The 18,054-nt window shown below is 33.2% G+C and overlaps 1 protein-coding gene across 1 annotated transcript; it reads left to right on the plus strand.

The window, feature by feature from the left end:
* Nucleotides 1-16,663: 16,663 nt before the first annotated feature.
* LOC145782276 (uncharacterized) lies at nt 16,664-18,046 on the plus strand. Its single transcript, XM_082594064.1, has one exon. The coding sequence runs from the start codon at nt 16,712-16,714 to the stop codon at nt 17,177-17,179; it is 468 nt and encodes a 155-aa protein (XP_082450190.1). The 5' UTR covers nt 16,664-16,711; the 3' UTR covers nt 17,180-18,046.
* The last annotated feature ends 8 nt before the right edge of the window (nt 18,047-18,054 follow it).

Raw genomic sequence — 18,054 nt, forward strand, 5'->3', positions numbered from 1 at the left:
CGCTTCTCGTCTGTTGCTTTGAAAGAGAAAAAGAAAAAAGCGCTTATGTAGTGACGTCATGACCGGTCAAATAGTGTTTCAGATTCAAAGACCGGAGCCGGTCAAATAGCCACTGCCATAAAAATATATATACAATTACGAAATCTCATATACAGTATCATATTTGCTTTTTGTCATAAAGTATATTCACAAAATTGTCATTTAGGCTTGCATTCTTATTTTTTAGAAGCAAAATGCAAATGTTGCAACATTTCATTCTTTCATGATAGAGTTATCACTATGTTAAACAATATGGACGCCAAGATCGTATTTCCACATCTTCTACATCGATGTTAAAGCGCTACCGGTACTCCTGCGAACAATACGCCATTGCACACCCGGCTTATTTCCGCGTTTCCGCCTTTTAGTTTTGCCCAATAATGTTGTATATTGCACCCATTGTGACAACATACAGTACACTGCGATCATAACTGCAATAAAACAGACAACAGAATGCAGCAAATAGTCTTCAAGTCAGCTGCTCCTATTATTTTGACATACCATTTGCCAAGACGCAGCCGTGTGCTCTGGAGCGGTGTTGAACTTTAGTCCCTGCAAAAGTCACTTAGACATTCTCACTACTCAGCTGGCTAATGCCTACGCAAAAGACTAGATAGCTCTAAAGCAGGTCTAATAGGTTTAAAGCATTTTTCCGCAGTTTCCGCTAACCCTAACCATAGAGTAATCTATGCTCTAACCCGAACCCTCGCTGATCGCAGTTTCCACAAAAAATTTTTCGCAGTTTCCGTTACCCTTTACCCTAATTCTAACCATAGAGTAATCTATGCTCTAACCCTCGCTGATCGCAGTTTCCGCAAACATTTTTCTGCAGTTTCCGCTAACTGCAGTTTCCGCCTACCCTAACTCTAACCATAGAGTAATCTATGCTCTAACCCTAACCCTCGCTAATCGCAGTTTCCGCAAACATTTTTTTGCAGTTTCCGCTAACCCTAACCCTCGAGTTTGTTTCAAATTGTTTGGGGAAACTCCGTTCAGCGACTTCGTGTTTGTGCTATTAAACTGCGATCAGCGACTTCGGCTTTTTCTAATTTTTTTCTTGATCTTTTCAGGGTACGAACTGACTGTACGAATGGTTCAAGGTACGAACTAGGTTGCACCCATTTTTGGTCATATATAGTCATATTGACTATATATTTTTTCGGACATTTTGACCGAATTGACCGACCATTTTGACCGAATAGACCGATAAATGACCAAAAAAAAAAAAAATACCTGCCCCCCTTGGTAACTCATGACAAAGACAGGACTCGACCAAACATATAGGGTGAAACTACGGTAGTTTACCTAAGTTGCTCTACTGTTCACACACTTCAATCCACATGTTTTGGTCAATTCCTCTTTGTCATGAGTTACCAAGGGGGGGGACGGACAACACTAAAAGGCGGAAGTGCGGAAGGCGGAAATAAGCCGGGCGTGGAATGGCGTATTGTCTGCAGAAGTATCGACTTAATGCCGATGTAGAAAAGGCGGAAGTACGATCTTGGCGTCCATATTGTTTAACATAGCGATAACTTTATCATGAAAGAATGAAATGTTGCAACAATTGCATTTTGCTTCTAAAAAATAAAAAGGATGGTGCAATATTTCAAATGCAGTCCTCAATGACAATTTTGTGAATATACTTTATGACAAAAAGCAAATATATCAGATTTCATAATTGTATACATATTTTTATTTGGTTGAGTTTATTGCTTACTCAAAAGCCTGCCTAATGTGACGCATTTGGAAGTGTTGTTTTGTCATAATAAATTAAAATCGTTGTTTAACTCTACTTGTACTTTACTATCGTTTCAACTTTATAAAATATCTTCTCTCTGGCTATGACGACCATTCTTTTGTACTGTACACTGTAACACTGCACATGCCAAATTTGTGTTTTCACCATTGCATTTAGTGCATGCTTGCGTCAACAGTATAAAAAAAAACTGAATCGAACTGCCACAAAGAAAAGAAATGTAATTCTGCATTTTCTCTCCGCTCAAATTTGAAAACAATACCGAACTTCAAACAAAATGCAATTAAAACAACCAAAGCTATCATTGACGTCACAATTGCTTCTAAATCATACTTTTAATAATAATTATGGTATTACCAGAATCAAACAATTTAATCACCTCAAAATTGCTTTCAAACAATATCTTTCAATGATATTTCAACATAAGAAATACTTCACTGTTGACTTGTGGCTAAAATTCGCAATTTCGCATTTTTCCTATATTAAAGAATTCCTTCAAATATTCGAAATTTACTCCAATAACTGTGGAATTAAAACAGTTAAAATATTTAATAGCATCACAATTTCTTCTAAATAATATTTTTCAATGATATTTCAACGTAAAAAAATGTTCCGTATTGAGTTGTGGCTAAAAATCGAATTTCCGCCTTTTTCCTGTTTCAATGGATTCTCTTTAAACTTTCGAAATTTACTCCAATAACTCTAGAATTAAAACAGTCAAAGTATTTAATGACCTCACAATTGCTTCTAAACAATATCTTTCAATGATATTTCAACATAAGAAAATGTTCGGTATTGCGTTGTGGCTAAAAATCGCACTTCCGCCTTTTTCCTGTTTCAATGAATTCTCTTTAAACTTTCGAAATTTACTCCAATAACTCTAGAATTAAAACAGTCAAAGTATTTAATGACCTCACAATTGCTTCTAAACAATATCTTTCAATGATATTTCAACATAAGAAAATGTTCGGTATTGCGTTGTGGCTAAAAATCGCACTTCCGCCTTTTTCCTGTTTCAATGAATTCTCTTTAAACTTTCGAAATTTACTCCAATAACTCTAGAATTAAAACAGTCAAAGTATTTAATGACCTCACAATTGCTTCTAAACAATATCTTTCAATGATATTTCAACATAAGAAAATGTTCGGTATTGCGTTGTGGCTAAAAATCGCACTTCCGCCTTTTTCCTGTTTCAATGAATTCTCTTTAAACTTTCGAAATTTACTCCAATAACTCTAGAATTAAAACAGTCAAAGTATTTAATGACCTCACAATTGCTTCTAAACAATATCTTTCAATGATATTTCAACATAAGAAAATGTTCGGTATTGCGTTGTGGCTAAAAATCGCACTTCCGCCTTTTTCCTGTTTCAATGAATTCTCTTTAAACTTTCGAAATTTACTCCAATAACTCTAGAATTAAAACAGTCAAAGTATTTAATGACCTCACAATTGCTTCTAAATAATATCTTTCAATGATATTTCAACATAAAAAAATGTTCGGTATTGAGTTGTGGCTAAAAATCGCACTTCCGCCTTTTCCTGTTTAAATAAATTCCTTTCAATTTTCGAAATTTACTCCAATAACTGTGGAATTAAAACAATTAAAATATTTAATAACCTCACAATTGCTTCTAAACAATATCTTTCAATGATATTTCAACAAAAGAAAATGTTCGGTATTGAGTTGTGGCTAAAAATCGCACTTCCGCCTTTTTCCTGTTTCAATGAATTCTCTTTAAACTTTCGAAATTTACTCCAATAACTCTAGAATTAAAACAGTCAAAGTATTTAATGACCTCACAATTGCTTCTAAACAATATCTTTCAATGATATTTCAACATAAGAAAATGTTCGGTATTGCGTTGTGGCTAAAAATCGCACTTCCGCCTTTTTCCTGTTTCAATGAATTCTCTTTAAACTTTCGAAATTTACTCCAATAACTCTAGAATTAAAACAGTCAAAGTATTTAATGACCTCACAATTGCTTCTAAACAATATCTTTCAATGATATTTCAACATAAGAAAATGTTCGGTATTGCGTTGTGGCTAAAAATCGCACTTCCGCCTTTTTCCTGTTTCAATGAATTCTCTTTAAACTTTCGAAATTTACTCCAATAACTCTAGAATTAAAACAGTCAAAGTATTTAATGACCTCACAATTGCTTCTAAATAATATCTTTCAATGATATTTCAACATAAGAAAATGTTCGGTATTGCGTTGTGGCTAAAAATCGCACTTCCGCCTTTTCCTGTTTAAATAAATTCCTTTCAATTTTCGAAATTTACTTCAAAACCTCTAGAATTAAAACAACTAAAATATTTAATAACCTCACAATTGCTTCTAAACAATATCTTTCAATGATATTTCAACAAAAGAAAATGTTCGGTATTGAGTTGTGGCTAAAAATCGCACTTCCGCCTTTTTCCTGTTTCAATGAATTCTCTTTAAACTTTCGAAATTTACTCCAATAACTCTAGAATAACAGTCAAAGTATTTATTGACCTCACAATTGCTTCTAAACAATGTCTTTCAATGATATTTCAACATAAGAAAATGTTCGGTATTGCGTTGTGGCTAAAAATCGCACTTCCGCCTTTTTCCTGTTTCAATGAATTCTCTTTAAACTTTCGAAATTTACTCCAATAACTCTAGAATTAAAACAGTCAAAGTATTTAATGACCTCACAATTGCTTCTAAACAATATCTTTCAATGATATTTCAACATAAAAAAATGTTCGGTATTGCGTTGTGGCTAAAAATCGCACTTCCGCCTTTTTCCTGTTTCAATGAATTCTCTTTAAACTTTCGAAATTTACTCCAATAACTCTAGAATTAAAACAGTCAAAGTATTTAATGACCTCACAATTGCTTCTAAATAATATCTTTCAATGATATTTCAACATAAGAAAATGTTCGGTATTGAGTTGTGGCTAAAAATCGCACTTCCGCCTTTTCCTGTTTAAATAAATTCCTTTCAATTTTCGAAATTTACTTCAAAACCTCTAGAATTAAAACAACTAAAATATTTAATAACCTCACAATTGCTTCTAAACAATGTCTTTCAATGATATTTCAACAAAAGAAAATGTTCGGTATTGAGTTGTGGCTAAAAATCGCACTTCCGCCTTTTTCCTGTTTCAATGAATTCTCTTTAAACTTTCGAAATTTACTCCAATAACTCTAGAATAACAGTCAAAGTATTTATTGACCTCACAATTGCTTCTAAACAATGTCTTTCAATGATATTTCAACATAAGAAAATGTTCGGTATTGCGTTGTGGCTAAAAATCGCACTTCCGCCTTTTTCCTGTTTCAATGAATTCTCTTTAAACTTTCGAAATTTACTCCAATAACTCTAGAATTAAAACAGTCAAAGTATTTAATGACCTCACAATTGCTTCTAAACAATATCTTTCAATGATATTTCAACATAAGAAAATGTTCGGTATTGCGTTGTGGCTAAAAATCGCACTTCCGCCTTTTTCCTGTTTCAATGAATTCTCTTTAAACTTTCGAAATTTACTCCAATAACTCTAGAATTAAAACAGTCAAAGTATTTAATGACCTCACAATTGCTTCTAAACAATATCTTTCAATGATATTTCAACATAAGAAAATGTTCGGTATTGCGTTGTGGCTAAAAATCGCACTTCCGCCTTTTTCCTGTTTCAATGAATTCTCTTTAAACTTTCGAAATTTACTCCAATAACTCTAGAATTAAAACAGTCAAAGTATTTAATGACCTCACAATTGCTTCTAAATAATATCTTTCAATGATATTTCAACATAAGAAAATGTTCGGTATTGCGTTGTGGCTAAATATCGCACTTCCGCCTTTTCCTGTTCAAATAAATTCCTTTCAATTTTCGAAATTTACTTCAAAACCTCTAGAATTAAAACAACTAAAATATTTAATAACCTCACAATTGCTTCTAAACAATGTCTTTCAATGATATTTCAACAAAAGAAAATGTTCGGTATTGAGTTGTGGCTAAAAATCGGACTTTCGCCTTTTTCCTGTTTCAATGAATTCTCTTTAAACTTTCGAAATTTACTCCAATAACTCTAGAATTAAAACAGTCAAAGTATTTAATGACCTCACAATTGCTTCTAAACAATATCTTTCAATGATATTTCAACATAAGAAAATGTTCGGTATTGCGTTGTGGCTAAAAATCGCACTTCTGCCTTTTTCCTGTTTCAATGAATTCTCTTTAAACTTTCGAAATTTACTCCAATAACTCTAGAATTAAAACAGTCAAAGTATTTAATGACCTCACAATTGCTTCTAAATAATATCTTTCAATGATATTTCAACATAAAAAAATGTTCGGTATTGAGTTGTGGCTAAAAATCGCACTTCCGCCTTTTTCCTGTTTCAATGAATTCTCTTTAAACTTTCGAAATTTACTCCAATAACTCTAGAATTAAAACAGTCAAAGTATTTAATGACCTCACAATTGCTTCTAAATAATATCTTTCAATGATATTTCAACATAAAAAAATGTTCGGTATTGAGTTGTGGCTAAAAATCGCACTTCCGCCTTTTCCTGTTTAAATGAATTCCTTTCAATTTTCGAAATTTACTCCAATAACTGTGGAATTAAAACAATTAAAATATTTAATAACCTCACAATTGCTTCTAAACAATATCTTTCAATGATATTTCAACAAAAGAAAATGTTCGGTATTGAGTTGTGGGTAAAAATCGCACTTCCGCCTTTTCCTGTTTCAATGAATTCTCTTTAAACTTTCGAAATTTACTCCAATAACTCTAGAATTAAAACAGTCAAAGTATTTATTGACCTCACAATTGCTTCTAAACAATATCTTTCAATGATATTTCAACATAAGAAAATGTTCGGTATTGCGTTGTGGCTAAAAATCGCACTTCCGCCTTTTCCTGTTTAAATAAATTCCTTTCAATTTTCGAAATTTACTTCAAAACCTCTAGAATTAAAACAACTAAAATATTTAATAACCTCACAATTGCTTCTAAACAATGTCTTTCAATGATATTTCAACAAAAGAAAATGTTCGGTATTGAGTTGTGGCTAAAAATCGCACTTTCGCCTTTTTCCTGTTTCAATGAATTCTCTTTAAACTTTCGAAATTTACTCCAATAACTCTAGAATTAAAACAGTCAAAGTATTTAATGACCTCACAATTGCTTCTAAACAATGTCTTTCAATGATATTTCAACATAAGAAAATGTTCGGTATTGCGTTGTGGCTAAAAATCGCACTTCTGCCTTTTTCCTGTTTCAATGAATTCTCTTTAAACTTTCGAAATTTACTCCAATAACTCTAGAATTAAAACAGTCAAAGTATTTAATGACCTCACAATTGCTTCTAAATAATATCTTTCAATGATATTTCAACATAAAAAAATGTTGGGTATTGAGTTGTGGCTAAAAATCGCACTTCCGCCTTTTTCCTGTTTCAATGAATTCTCTTTAAACTTTCGAAATTTACTCCAATAACTCTAGAATTAAAACAGTCAAAGTATTTAATGACCTCACAATTGCTTCTAAATAATATCTTTCAATGATATTTCAACATAAAAAAATGTTCGGTATTGAGTTGTGGCTAAAAATCGCACTTCCGCCTTTTCCTGTTTAAATAAATTCCTTTCAATTTTCGAAATTTACTCCAATAACTGTGGAATTAAAACAATTAAAATATTTAATAACCTCACAATTGCTTCTAAACAATATCTTTCAATGATATTTCAACAAAAGAAAATGTTCGGTATTGAGTTGTGGCTAAAAATCGCACTTCCGCCTTTTTCCTGTTTCAATGAATTCTCTTTAAACTTTCGAAATTTACTCCAATAACTCTAGAATTAAAACAGTCAAAGTATTTATTGACCTCACAATTGCTTCTAAACAATATCTTTCAATGATATTTCAACATAAGAAAATGTTCGGTATTGCGTTGTGGCTAAAAATCGCACTTCCGCCTTTTTCCTGTTTCAATGAATTCTCTTTAAACTTTCGAAATTTACTCCAATAACTCTAGAATTAAAACAGTCAAAGTATTTAATGACCTCACAATTGCTTCTAAACAATATCTTTCAATGATATTTCAACATAAGAAAATGTTCGGTATTGCGTTGTATTTGTTTAGAAGCAATTGTGAGGTTATTAAATATTTTAATTGTTTTAATTCCACAGTTATTGGAGTAAATTTCGAAAATTGAAAGGAATTTATTTAAACAAGAAAAGGCGGAAGTGCGATTTTTAGCCACAACTCAATACCGAACATTTTCTTATGTTGAAATATCATTGAAAGATATTGTTTAGAAGCAATTGTGAAGTCATTAAATACTTTGACTGTTTTAATTCTAGAGTTATTGGAGTAAATTTCGAAAGTTTAAAGAGAATTCATTGAAACAGGAAAAAGGCGGAAGTGCGATTTTTAGCCACAACGCAATACCGAACATTTTCTTATGTTGAAATATCATTGAAAGATATTGTTTAGAAGCAATTGTGAGGTCATTAAATACTTTGACTGTTTTAATTCTAGAGTTATTGGAGTAAATTTTGAAAGTTTAAAGAGAATTCATTGAAACAGTAAAAAGGCGGAAGTGCGATTTTTAGCCACAACTCAATACCGAACATTTTCTTTTGTTGAAATATCATTGAAAGATATTGTTTAGAAGCAATTGTGAGGTCATTAAATACTTTGACTGTTTTAATTCTAGAGTTATTGGAGTAAATTTCGAAAGTTTAAAGAGAATTCATTGAAACACGGAAAAAGGCGGAAGTGCGATTTTTAGCCACAACGCAATACCGAACATTTTCTTTTGTTGAAATATCATTGAAAGATATTGTTTAGAAGCAATTGTGAGGTCAATAAATACTTTGACTGTTATTCTAGATTTATTGGAGTAAATTTCGAAAGTTTAAAGAGAATTCATTGAAACAGAAAAAGGCGGAAGTGCGATTTTTAGCCACAACTCAATACCGAACATTTTCTTATGTTGAAATATCATTGAAAGATATTGTTTAGAAGCAATTGTGAGGTTATTAAATATTTTAATTGTTTTAATTCCACAGTTATTGGAGTAAATTTTGAAAATTGAAAGGAATTTATTTGAACAGGAAAAGGCGGAAGTGCGATTTTTAGCCACAACTCAATACCGAACATTTTTTTATGTTGAAATATCATTGAAAGATATTGTTTAGAAGCAATTGTGAGGTCATTAAATACTTTGACTGTTTTAATTCTAGAGTTATTGGAGTAAATTTCGAAAGTTTAAAGAGAATTCATTGAAACAGGAAAAAGGCGGAAGTGCGATTTTTAGCCACAACGCAATACCGAACATTTTCTTATGTTGAAATATCATTGAAAGATATTATTTAGAAGCAATTGTGAGGTCATTAAATACTTTGACTGTTTTAATTCTAGAGTTATTGGAGTAAATTTCGAAAGTTTAAAGAGAATTCATTGAAACAGGAAAAAGGCGGAAGTGCGATTTTTACCCACAACGCAATACCGAACATTTTCTTATGTTGAAATATCATTGAAAGATATTGTTTAGAAGCAATTGTGAGGTCATTAAATACTTTGACTGTTTTAATTCTAGAGTTATTGGAGTAAATTTCGAAAGTTTAAAGAGAATTCATTGAAACAGGAAAAAGGCGGAAGTGCGATTTTTAGCCACAACGCAATACCGAACATTTTCTTATGTTGAAATATCATTGAAAGATATTGTTTAGAAGCAATTGTGAGGTCATTAAATACTTTGACTGTTTTAATTCTAGAGTTATTGGAGTAAATTTCGAAAGTTTAAAGAGAATTCATTGAAACAGGAAAAAGGCGGAAGTGCGATTTTTAGCCACAACTCAATACCGAACATTTTCTTTTGTTAAAATATCATTGAAAGACATTGTTTAGAAGCATTGTGAGGTTATTAAATATTTTAGTTGTTTTAATTTTAGAGTTATTGGAGTAAATTTCGAAAATTGAAAGGAATTTATTTAAACAGGAAAAAGGCGGAAGTGCGATTTTTAGCCACAACGCAATACCGAACGTTTTCTTCTGTTGAAATATCATTGAAAGATATTGTTTAGAAGCAATTGTGAGGTCATTAAATACTTTGACTGTTTTAATTCTAGAGTTATTGGAGTAAATTTCGAAAGTTTAAAGAGAATCCATTGAAATAGGAAAAAGGCGGAAATTCGATTTTTAGCCACAACTCAATACCGAACATTTTCTTACGTTGAAATATCATTGAAAAATATTATTTAGAAGAAATTGTGATGCTATTAAATATTTTAATTGTTTTAATTCCACAGTTATTGGAGTAAATTTCGAATATTTGAAGGAATTCTTTAATATAGGAAAAATGCGAAATTGCGAATTTTAGCCACAAGCCAACAGTGAAGCATTTCTTATGTTGAAATATCATTGAAAGATATTGTTTGAAAGCAATTTTGAGGTGATTAAATTGTTTGATTCTGGTAATACCATAATTATTATTAAAAGTATGATTTAGAAGCAATTGTGACGTCAATGATAGCTTTGGTTGTTTTAATTGCATTTTGTTTGAAGTTCGGTATTGTTTTCAAATTTGAGCGGAGAGAAAATGCAGAATTACATTTCTTTTCTTTGTGGCAGTTCGATTCAGTTTTTTTTTATACTGTTGACGCAAGCATGCACTAAATGCAATGGTGAAAACACAAATTTGGCATGTGCAGTGTTACAGTGTACAGTACAAAAGAATGGTCGTCATAGCCAGAGAGAAGATATTTTATAAAGTTGAAACGATAGTAAAGTACAAGTAGAGTTAAACAACGATTTTAATTTATTATGACAAAACAACACTTCCAAATGCGTCACATTAGGCAGGCTTTTGAGTAAGCAATAAACTCAAACAAATAAAAATATGTATACAATTATGTTACGTTCACTGTTCGCACCCTTATTACATCATTGTTTTTTAGTTTCAAAATCGGAAGTCGATGTCTAAGTCACTTCGGGTCATAACAAGAAAAAACAAATTATTTCCTTTGTTTCGAGCATTTAAAGAGAATATCCCCACTGATTGATATAACCCCTGTTGATAATTTGTGCCATAAACAGCGTTTTTTAGGCAACTGACCTCAACTGACTGGTTTGTTTTGATGCTAAACCCGCTACGTAATGCCCAATGTGTTGTTATTGTGAATGCTGCTTCGTTTAGCCCAGTGATGAGCAACCTTTTTGTGACTGTGGACCATAAATTTTTTTTAGAAATCTCTGTGGACCATAGCCTTTTTTGTACTGTATATCAGATTTATAATTGTGGCATAAGTTTAGAAAAACAACATATTTATAAGTAATAAATTTAACCAAATATTTATAAGTTACAACTGAGCAAATTTCGTAAAATTTGACGTCAGTGACTGCCTTGTTCTTAAAGTTTGTCACACATTAAGTCATAATTACAAGTAAAAGTTTGATTCAATCTTAATCTTACTGTACCACGCTTATTAATATCAAGTCGGTTTCTTTTTTTACAAAAAAATATCATTAATAACAGAAAATCCAGCCTCAACTAGCCATGTTGTTGGAAAGGATATGATGAAAGATTGTAGGCTACAATTTCGTCAATCTGTGGATTAGAGTTCATTATTTCAGTATAACCAAAAACACCTTCCCTTTTTATTTTTGTAATACGCTCAACATTTTCTTTCATGTCTAACAGCTTTTCACATATTTTTGGATCAATATTTTCATTTGGTTCAAAGTTTGAAAGATCAAGAACCCATTTTGGGATATCTTTTTTCAGAATGTCTTTAAACCGTCTCTCACATTCTTCATGGAGACATTCTAAATGGTGGTAACAAGCGTTTATACAATTTTTTGAAGGATTACTGATTTCTAAATTCTTGAATAAAGATGTGTTTTTCTTTTGCAACAGATTTTTCCAATACATCAACTTATTCATGAAGCCCTTTATTTTCTGGATGGCTTTCACTAAGTCAGATTTTCTTCCTTGTATTGTCAGATTAAGTTGATTGATAGCTTCGAAAAAATCACTAAGATAAAATATTTTTGACTTGATTTCTGTATTTTCAAGCTTCTCCATAATAGTCTTTGCTTTTAATGCAATCAGATTTAAGTGTGTGTGTGTGTGTCTTGAAAGTGTGTGTGTCTTGAATTATTTTATCCGTGGACCACCGAAAATTCTTTGTGGACCACTTGTGGTCCACCTGGACCACGTTGCTCTTCACTGGTTTAGCCGTTTATTTGAGCGTCAGCAAAATCTTACATTTTGTCTACTCTGTGTATCTTGACGTTGAACCAACGTAGTTAGAAGTTTGCGCCGGCAAAGGCAGCTTATATCTTTTTGAGTATGACGCTATCATTGGAATCATTTCTCTTCTCTTTTCGTACTATATATGAAGTCTGTTCTTAGCGAAATTCATGATTTTAATGTTACATTAGTTAACTACAGTACATGAGCGTACCAGTTCTGTTGAGAATTGATTTAAGTTAGTAGTTATAAGGATCGCCCGACAAAATTTCGGTGAGTGTATTTTGCTATTTCATTATTGTTTTTTAGTTATTGATCAACAGAGCACATTTCGACAAAATGTTTAATAATTCGGTTCTTCCGACGTAACATCGATTTGTAGATTTGTTTGCCGTTTTGTAGACTCCTTTGATTCTTATACTGTATATCGTAGATTGTTTTGATTTGAACGTGTTTATAACGTCATTTTAAGCGTAATTATTTTATGTTAGTAGCCAAGGTCTTTTCGTTTACAGAAAGACCGTGATCAACGATAGAAGATAACGACACAAGGGTCGGACTGTCTTGCTATTTTCACGCGTCCACGATATACTGGGTGGTATCGTTTGTACATTAAAGTTATCATTTCTTTTATACTTCTCATCTATGGGTGTGAGTTCACGGGCGGAACTAAGAATTCATTTTCAACACAACAAATTATGAAATCTCATATATTTGCTTTTTGTCATAAAGTATATTCACAAAATTGTCATTGAGGACTGCATTTGAAATATTGCACCATCCTTTTTATTTTTTAGAAGCAAAATGCAATTGTTGCAACATTTCATTCTTTCATGATAAAGTTATCGCTATGTTAAACAATATGGACGCCAAGATCGTACTTCCGCCTTTTCTACATCGGCATTAAGTCGATACTTCTGCGGACAATACGCCATTCCACGCCCGGCTTATTTCCGCCTTCCGCATTTCCGCCTTTTAGTGTTGTCCGTCAGATAGCCACTGCCTACCAGGCCTTAAAAACTCGTACTTTTTTCCGGCAGCCATCGTGGCCTACCGGGAGCTCCTTCTCGGCGGCCAAATCTGTGCGCTTGGAGGCCAAAATACAAATAACGATAGCACAAGTAAATAGAATTTAACTTGCTACAATGCTAAAATGATCACTTAGTGTTGTTGAAGTCTGGGCGACGTCCTGCCATAGAATCGTTGTTCCACGCATTAACTGCTTTGTCGGGATTGTAATCCGGTATTGCGAGACCATCTAACGACACTAAACTGTTTCAACTGCATTACCAAATACCGCCTTTCATAAAATCTGACCATTTATACCGTTATGATGTCACCATTGAGGGTGTGAAGTCACTAACCCATAGCGGAAACATTTCTCAACTATGAAGACACATGTTTTCCCCTCGGATGTCAACTAACTTAGTTCTCCTTTCTAACAACGATTCAATGTCCGACAACATTGCATTGACGTAAAAACGACAATATAGCCAGCCGCTGCAAATTAGCACTTTGGATTAACACTTTGTTAAAATAAACATCGGGAATTACAAACAAGACTTAGTCAAACAGGCAAATACGCAAAAGTTTTTTTAAAAACTTTATTCTAGAATCTAGATCATTTAATAAGCGGAAAATTCGGCTTGTTTTTGTTCAATTATGTTTGTCTAGTGCTGCTCTATAATCAATTAATCATGCAAAAAATCGCAAACTTGCGACTTGTGGTTTCACGTCACGGTAATTAACGCTATTGCTCACGCATTCCCGCACAATGGATGAATGCGCGTTGGCCTAATGCGCTCATGCATTTGCTAAATGGGCGGGTACAGCTGGTGATCGCAGCTGGATATATTCCATATATACAATAGCGAATGTTTCCGCACAATACAACAGTGGTGATTATAACGCGCTGACCTACTTTTGCGTCACTCTTTGATACTACATATATTCGACAGTTAATCCACGCTCATTCTATTGCAAAATTAAATAATTGGCTAGAAGAAACCGGCGGCCAAACTTGGCCGACTGGGAAGGTAGCACCGGCGGTCATTCAAGCACTACTTTGCGGCCATGGACGTTGGCTGCTTTAAGGCTTGGCCTACTATTTATCATTGCAATTTATGAAAATGTCAAGGACAGCTCCAGTCTTCATTTAGTGGAACTGAGTAGGTATACATGGAATAAAAAAAAAGTCAACAACATTTCAAAAAAAAGGGGAAACAATGGTTCAATTATTTGAGGTGTGTTTAAGCAATGCACTTCAACGACAGAAGTCAAAATTATCGCAACAAGTTTGGATCGAGTTTGTGATTTTATATCACAGATTGAACGTGAAACTGTTCAAGTTATATATTGGGAGTATTATGTGAAATAAAAACTACCAACAATATTCACTTATTCAGACAAGTAACAAAAACTGTTGTGCATTTTTTTTATTCTTTTTATCTATATATATGTTTTGTGGTGATATCGTTACTGGATTGACCAAGGAATTTATTCCTAACAGATCGACTTTCACTGCATTGTATTTAACTGCATGAACATTGTCTAAAAATTGCCTAAACTCAAGTGGCTCGGTCACATCGTACAATTGCAGCCAAACTAAATGGTGCACAAAATGTTGCACGACAATCACGACACACCGATATGTGGGTGCACAAAGAATTAATTACAATCACTTCAGCTGAAAATTGGCAACTTTAAAAAGTATCTTTCAGAATTCTTGCCTCCTTGGAATTAGCTTACTTTAGTAAAAAATCCACGCCAATGACTGATGCTTTCAAATTTTGTGATTTGAGGGCAGTGTGACAGTTTTAGATTTTTGCTGTGTGGGCAGATGAATGGGTCAAGTTTATTAGTCATTATATTTTACTCCATTTTTGGTTATGTCTATAAGATTTTTGAGACTGACATTATTTAACTTTTCTTAATTTTTGCTATGTGGGGTTGAAATGGTTTGCTCAATCGCACACCCTGAGAGTTAAACCAGGTTGTTGATTGGTTTTTCCATTTTTTTGTTTTCTTAACCAGGCATTTATTGAAATAATCAATAACCATAGACCAATGTTTTTCGGCAGCCGATTGTAGCAAGAATTGACAATAATAAACAGCGTGTTTCACCCATGAGACTGGACTCGTCAGTATCACACCACTAATTCTACCACAGATTATTGACCACCGCCTTTACCAGTCAGTTTAACTCTTATCTTTTTGGAAAGAAAAGAGCCAACAAAACCACCAAGTGCCAGGGGAGGACGTTGTGAAGTTATGGTTAGCGAATCGCAACTGCTCGCTGTACTAGTGAGTGCTTGGCCTTGTGCGGATAGCCTGGAAGAACGCTCCTTTCTTTACAAATATCTCTCTCTCATGGCTGATACAGCCCTCGATGTACAATGATGTTCCAGTTTGGTCGATCTCGTGCGTCTTGCCAAATTTTAGTATGTTGGTATGTGGTTGAAAATTGTGCAAAAATGTAAATCTTTGAGCTCCTCTTGACTGTTTTCCTAGTATTTTTCCACTTGAAGATAAATCTTCAAGTTCGCCTTTCCTTATGATGTGACCCAAGAACTTCAGTTGCCGCATTTCTATAGATCTCATTATCTGCTGCTCCTGGCCCATCTGTTGGAGAACTGCTCTGTTGGTTCGAAAAGCTGTCCATGGAATTTTGAGAATTCTTCGGTAAAACCACATTTCTGCAGCTTCAAGCTTTTTTCGTGTTTTTGCCGTTAGCATCCAGGTTTCACATCCGTACATCAAAATTGACCAAACAAAGCATTTTAACAAACAAATTTTTAAGGTTTTGGAGAGCTTTCAATCTTTAAAGATTTTTGCCATGGTGTTGAAACTTGATTTTGATAGTGCAATGCGTCGTCTAATTTCTTCTTCACATCGGGTGCTTGGATTCAGTATTGAGCCCAAATAATTGAATTTTTGAACCTGTTCAATTTTGTTATCATTGCAGTACACGCAAATTGTTGGTTCAGGAAGACATTTCGAGACTGCCAGAGTTTTAGTTTTGTTAATGTTTATTTTTAGTCCATATTTTTCACTAGATGTTTGAACTGCATCTAGTAAAATTTGCAAACCACATTGTGACGTTGCAAGCAAGACTGTGTCATCTGCATATCGAATGTTATTTATAAGTTTTCCGTTTATATTAATTCCTTCATCAATATCTTCCAGTTCTCTAAGGATGAGCTCACTGTACAAATTGAAGAGATCTGGGCTCATGACACAGCCCTGTCGAACACCTCTTGATATTTCCATCCATTCAGTGATTCCATTGGGAAGTATGACAGCGGCTTGTTGCTTGTAGTATAGATTGTGTATCATACGGAAATCTTTATCACCAATCCCAATTCGTTTTAGTGATGAAAGAAGCTGGAAATGGCGTACTTTATCAAAAGCTTTCTGATAATCTATGAAACACAGAAATACATCTTGTTGGTGTTGAATTGAACGTTCACACAGCATGCGAATTACAAAAATTGCATTTCTTGTTCCTCTGTCAGGCATAAATCCGTATTGGCAAGCAGATATTTCCGGTAAAATCTTTCTTCGTATTTCTTCTGTTTTTCTTTACAACTATAGACCAATGTTATTGTTTTTCAGAGCTTTGTAGTTCTAGTTTTATATCATTGTCCTGTGACAGTGACTAACAAATATGAGCTTATTACGACTTAAAAATGGTGTTTCAAAATTTGTCCAAATTATTATTGCTCCTAAGCGAAATGTTAGTGAGTATGCGAAACGGTACGGTTACAAAATGAAAGAAAAATCGGGTGAAGAAAAAGTCAATTATGTGACAACTACTCTCTGCTTGATCGGAAGTGTTGTTTTAATTGGTGATGTTGCCAATGACAAACAAAAGCATTATGAGACATTTATGAAATATTATGACGACAAGAAAAAGTACATGAAAGAAGACATGCGATTCTCTATTAACAGTAACCCAAATATGGACTTTTTAGTTGATGAATTTTTCCTGCCTCCATTGGGTGATGGAGAGAAAAGTCCAAGCTATGTTAAATTGCATGACGGAAAGGAAACAAGTCCTGCCATGTTGAAAGAGAATGTTATTCCCCTGGACCCAAGAGAAGAAAGGGGCCGAAAGTATCTTACTCCATTTTAGAATCTTTTGGTATTTTGCTGGCATTGTCATGTTTTAAAAACTGATTTTTTGAATAAATTAATAATACTGCTGAGTATTGGAAGATCATTTTTTAAAGGCTACGGTCAAAGCTAACATGTATAAACACTATTCTCACTTCACCTTTTGTGGTAAGTCAAAAGCTCATTGAGAAACATGCATGATAAGGTAAAACCATTGTATTATTTTTGTGTGAAAAAGAATGGTTGGAAAAAAAGATATCAGCATTAAAAGTTCTTGTTAGCAGGTCTCCTTATTCAACACCACAAACAATCTTTTTTTTTAAGTTATGAAGGTTTTACAATATAAAGCATGTTTGTTTTGACACATGTCAACGTTCACCTACATGCACTGCACTTGCAAGCTGTAGTTTGCCAACCCTACAATGACAATGTTTTCTTTTAAATTTAGATCTCTTTACCATTTTTTGCATGTTATATAAATGTAATGATTCTTGTGTCAAGTACTTTATTTCAGCTTGCACCCTATTGTAGATAAAACGGTTGTTAGTTTGAAAATATTGTTTCATGTGGATATTGGTAGGACAATGTTTCGCCAAAATACTTTTAAACGGTTGTCAATTTGGCTTCATGCGATGTAATGCATAGAATGTGTTAAAACAATGACAATAAGCAAACCTTCACTTTTTTTCAGATACATTTGTCAGTTTTGTGTCGATTAAATTTCAACCATCAGTTTGTTTTTTCTATGTAAAACTCCAACTTTTTAATGTGACACTATCACTTTTCAACTGTAAAATGATGTTATTTATGTACTATAATAGTAGTCTGTAATAGGCTGTTAGTGCATTTCAATTGTGTAAATGATGGTTTTGTTTTGAAATTTAGATGTCACTT

The sequence above is a fragment of the Aplidium turbinatum genome, chromosome 13 (assembly GCF_918807975.1).
Source record: "Aplidium turbinatum chromosome 13, kaAplTurb1.1, whole genome shotgun sequence".
Classification (NCBI taxonomy): Eukaryota; Metazoa; Chordata; class Ascidiacea; order Aplousobranchia; family Polyclinidae; genus Aplidium; species Aplidium turbinatum.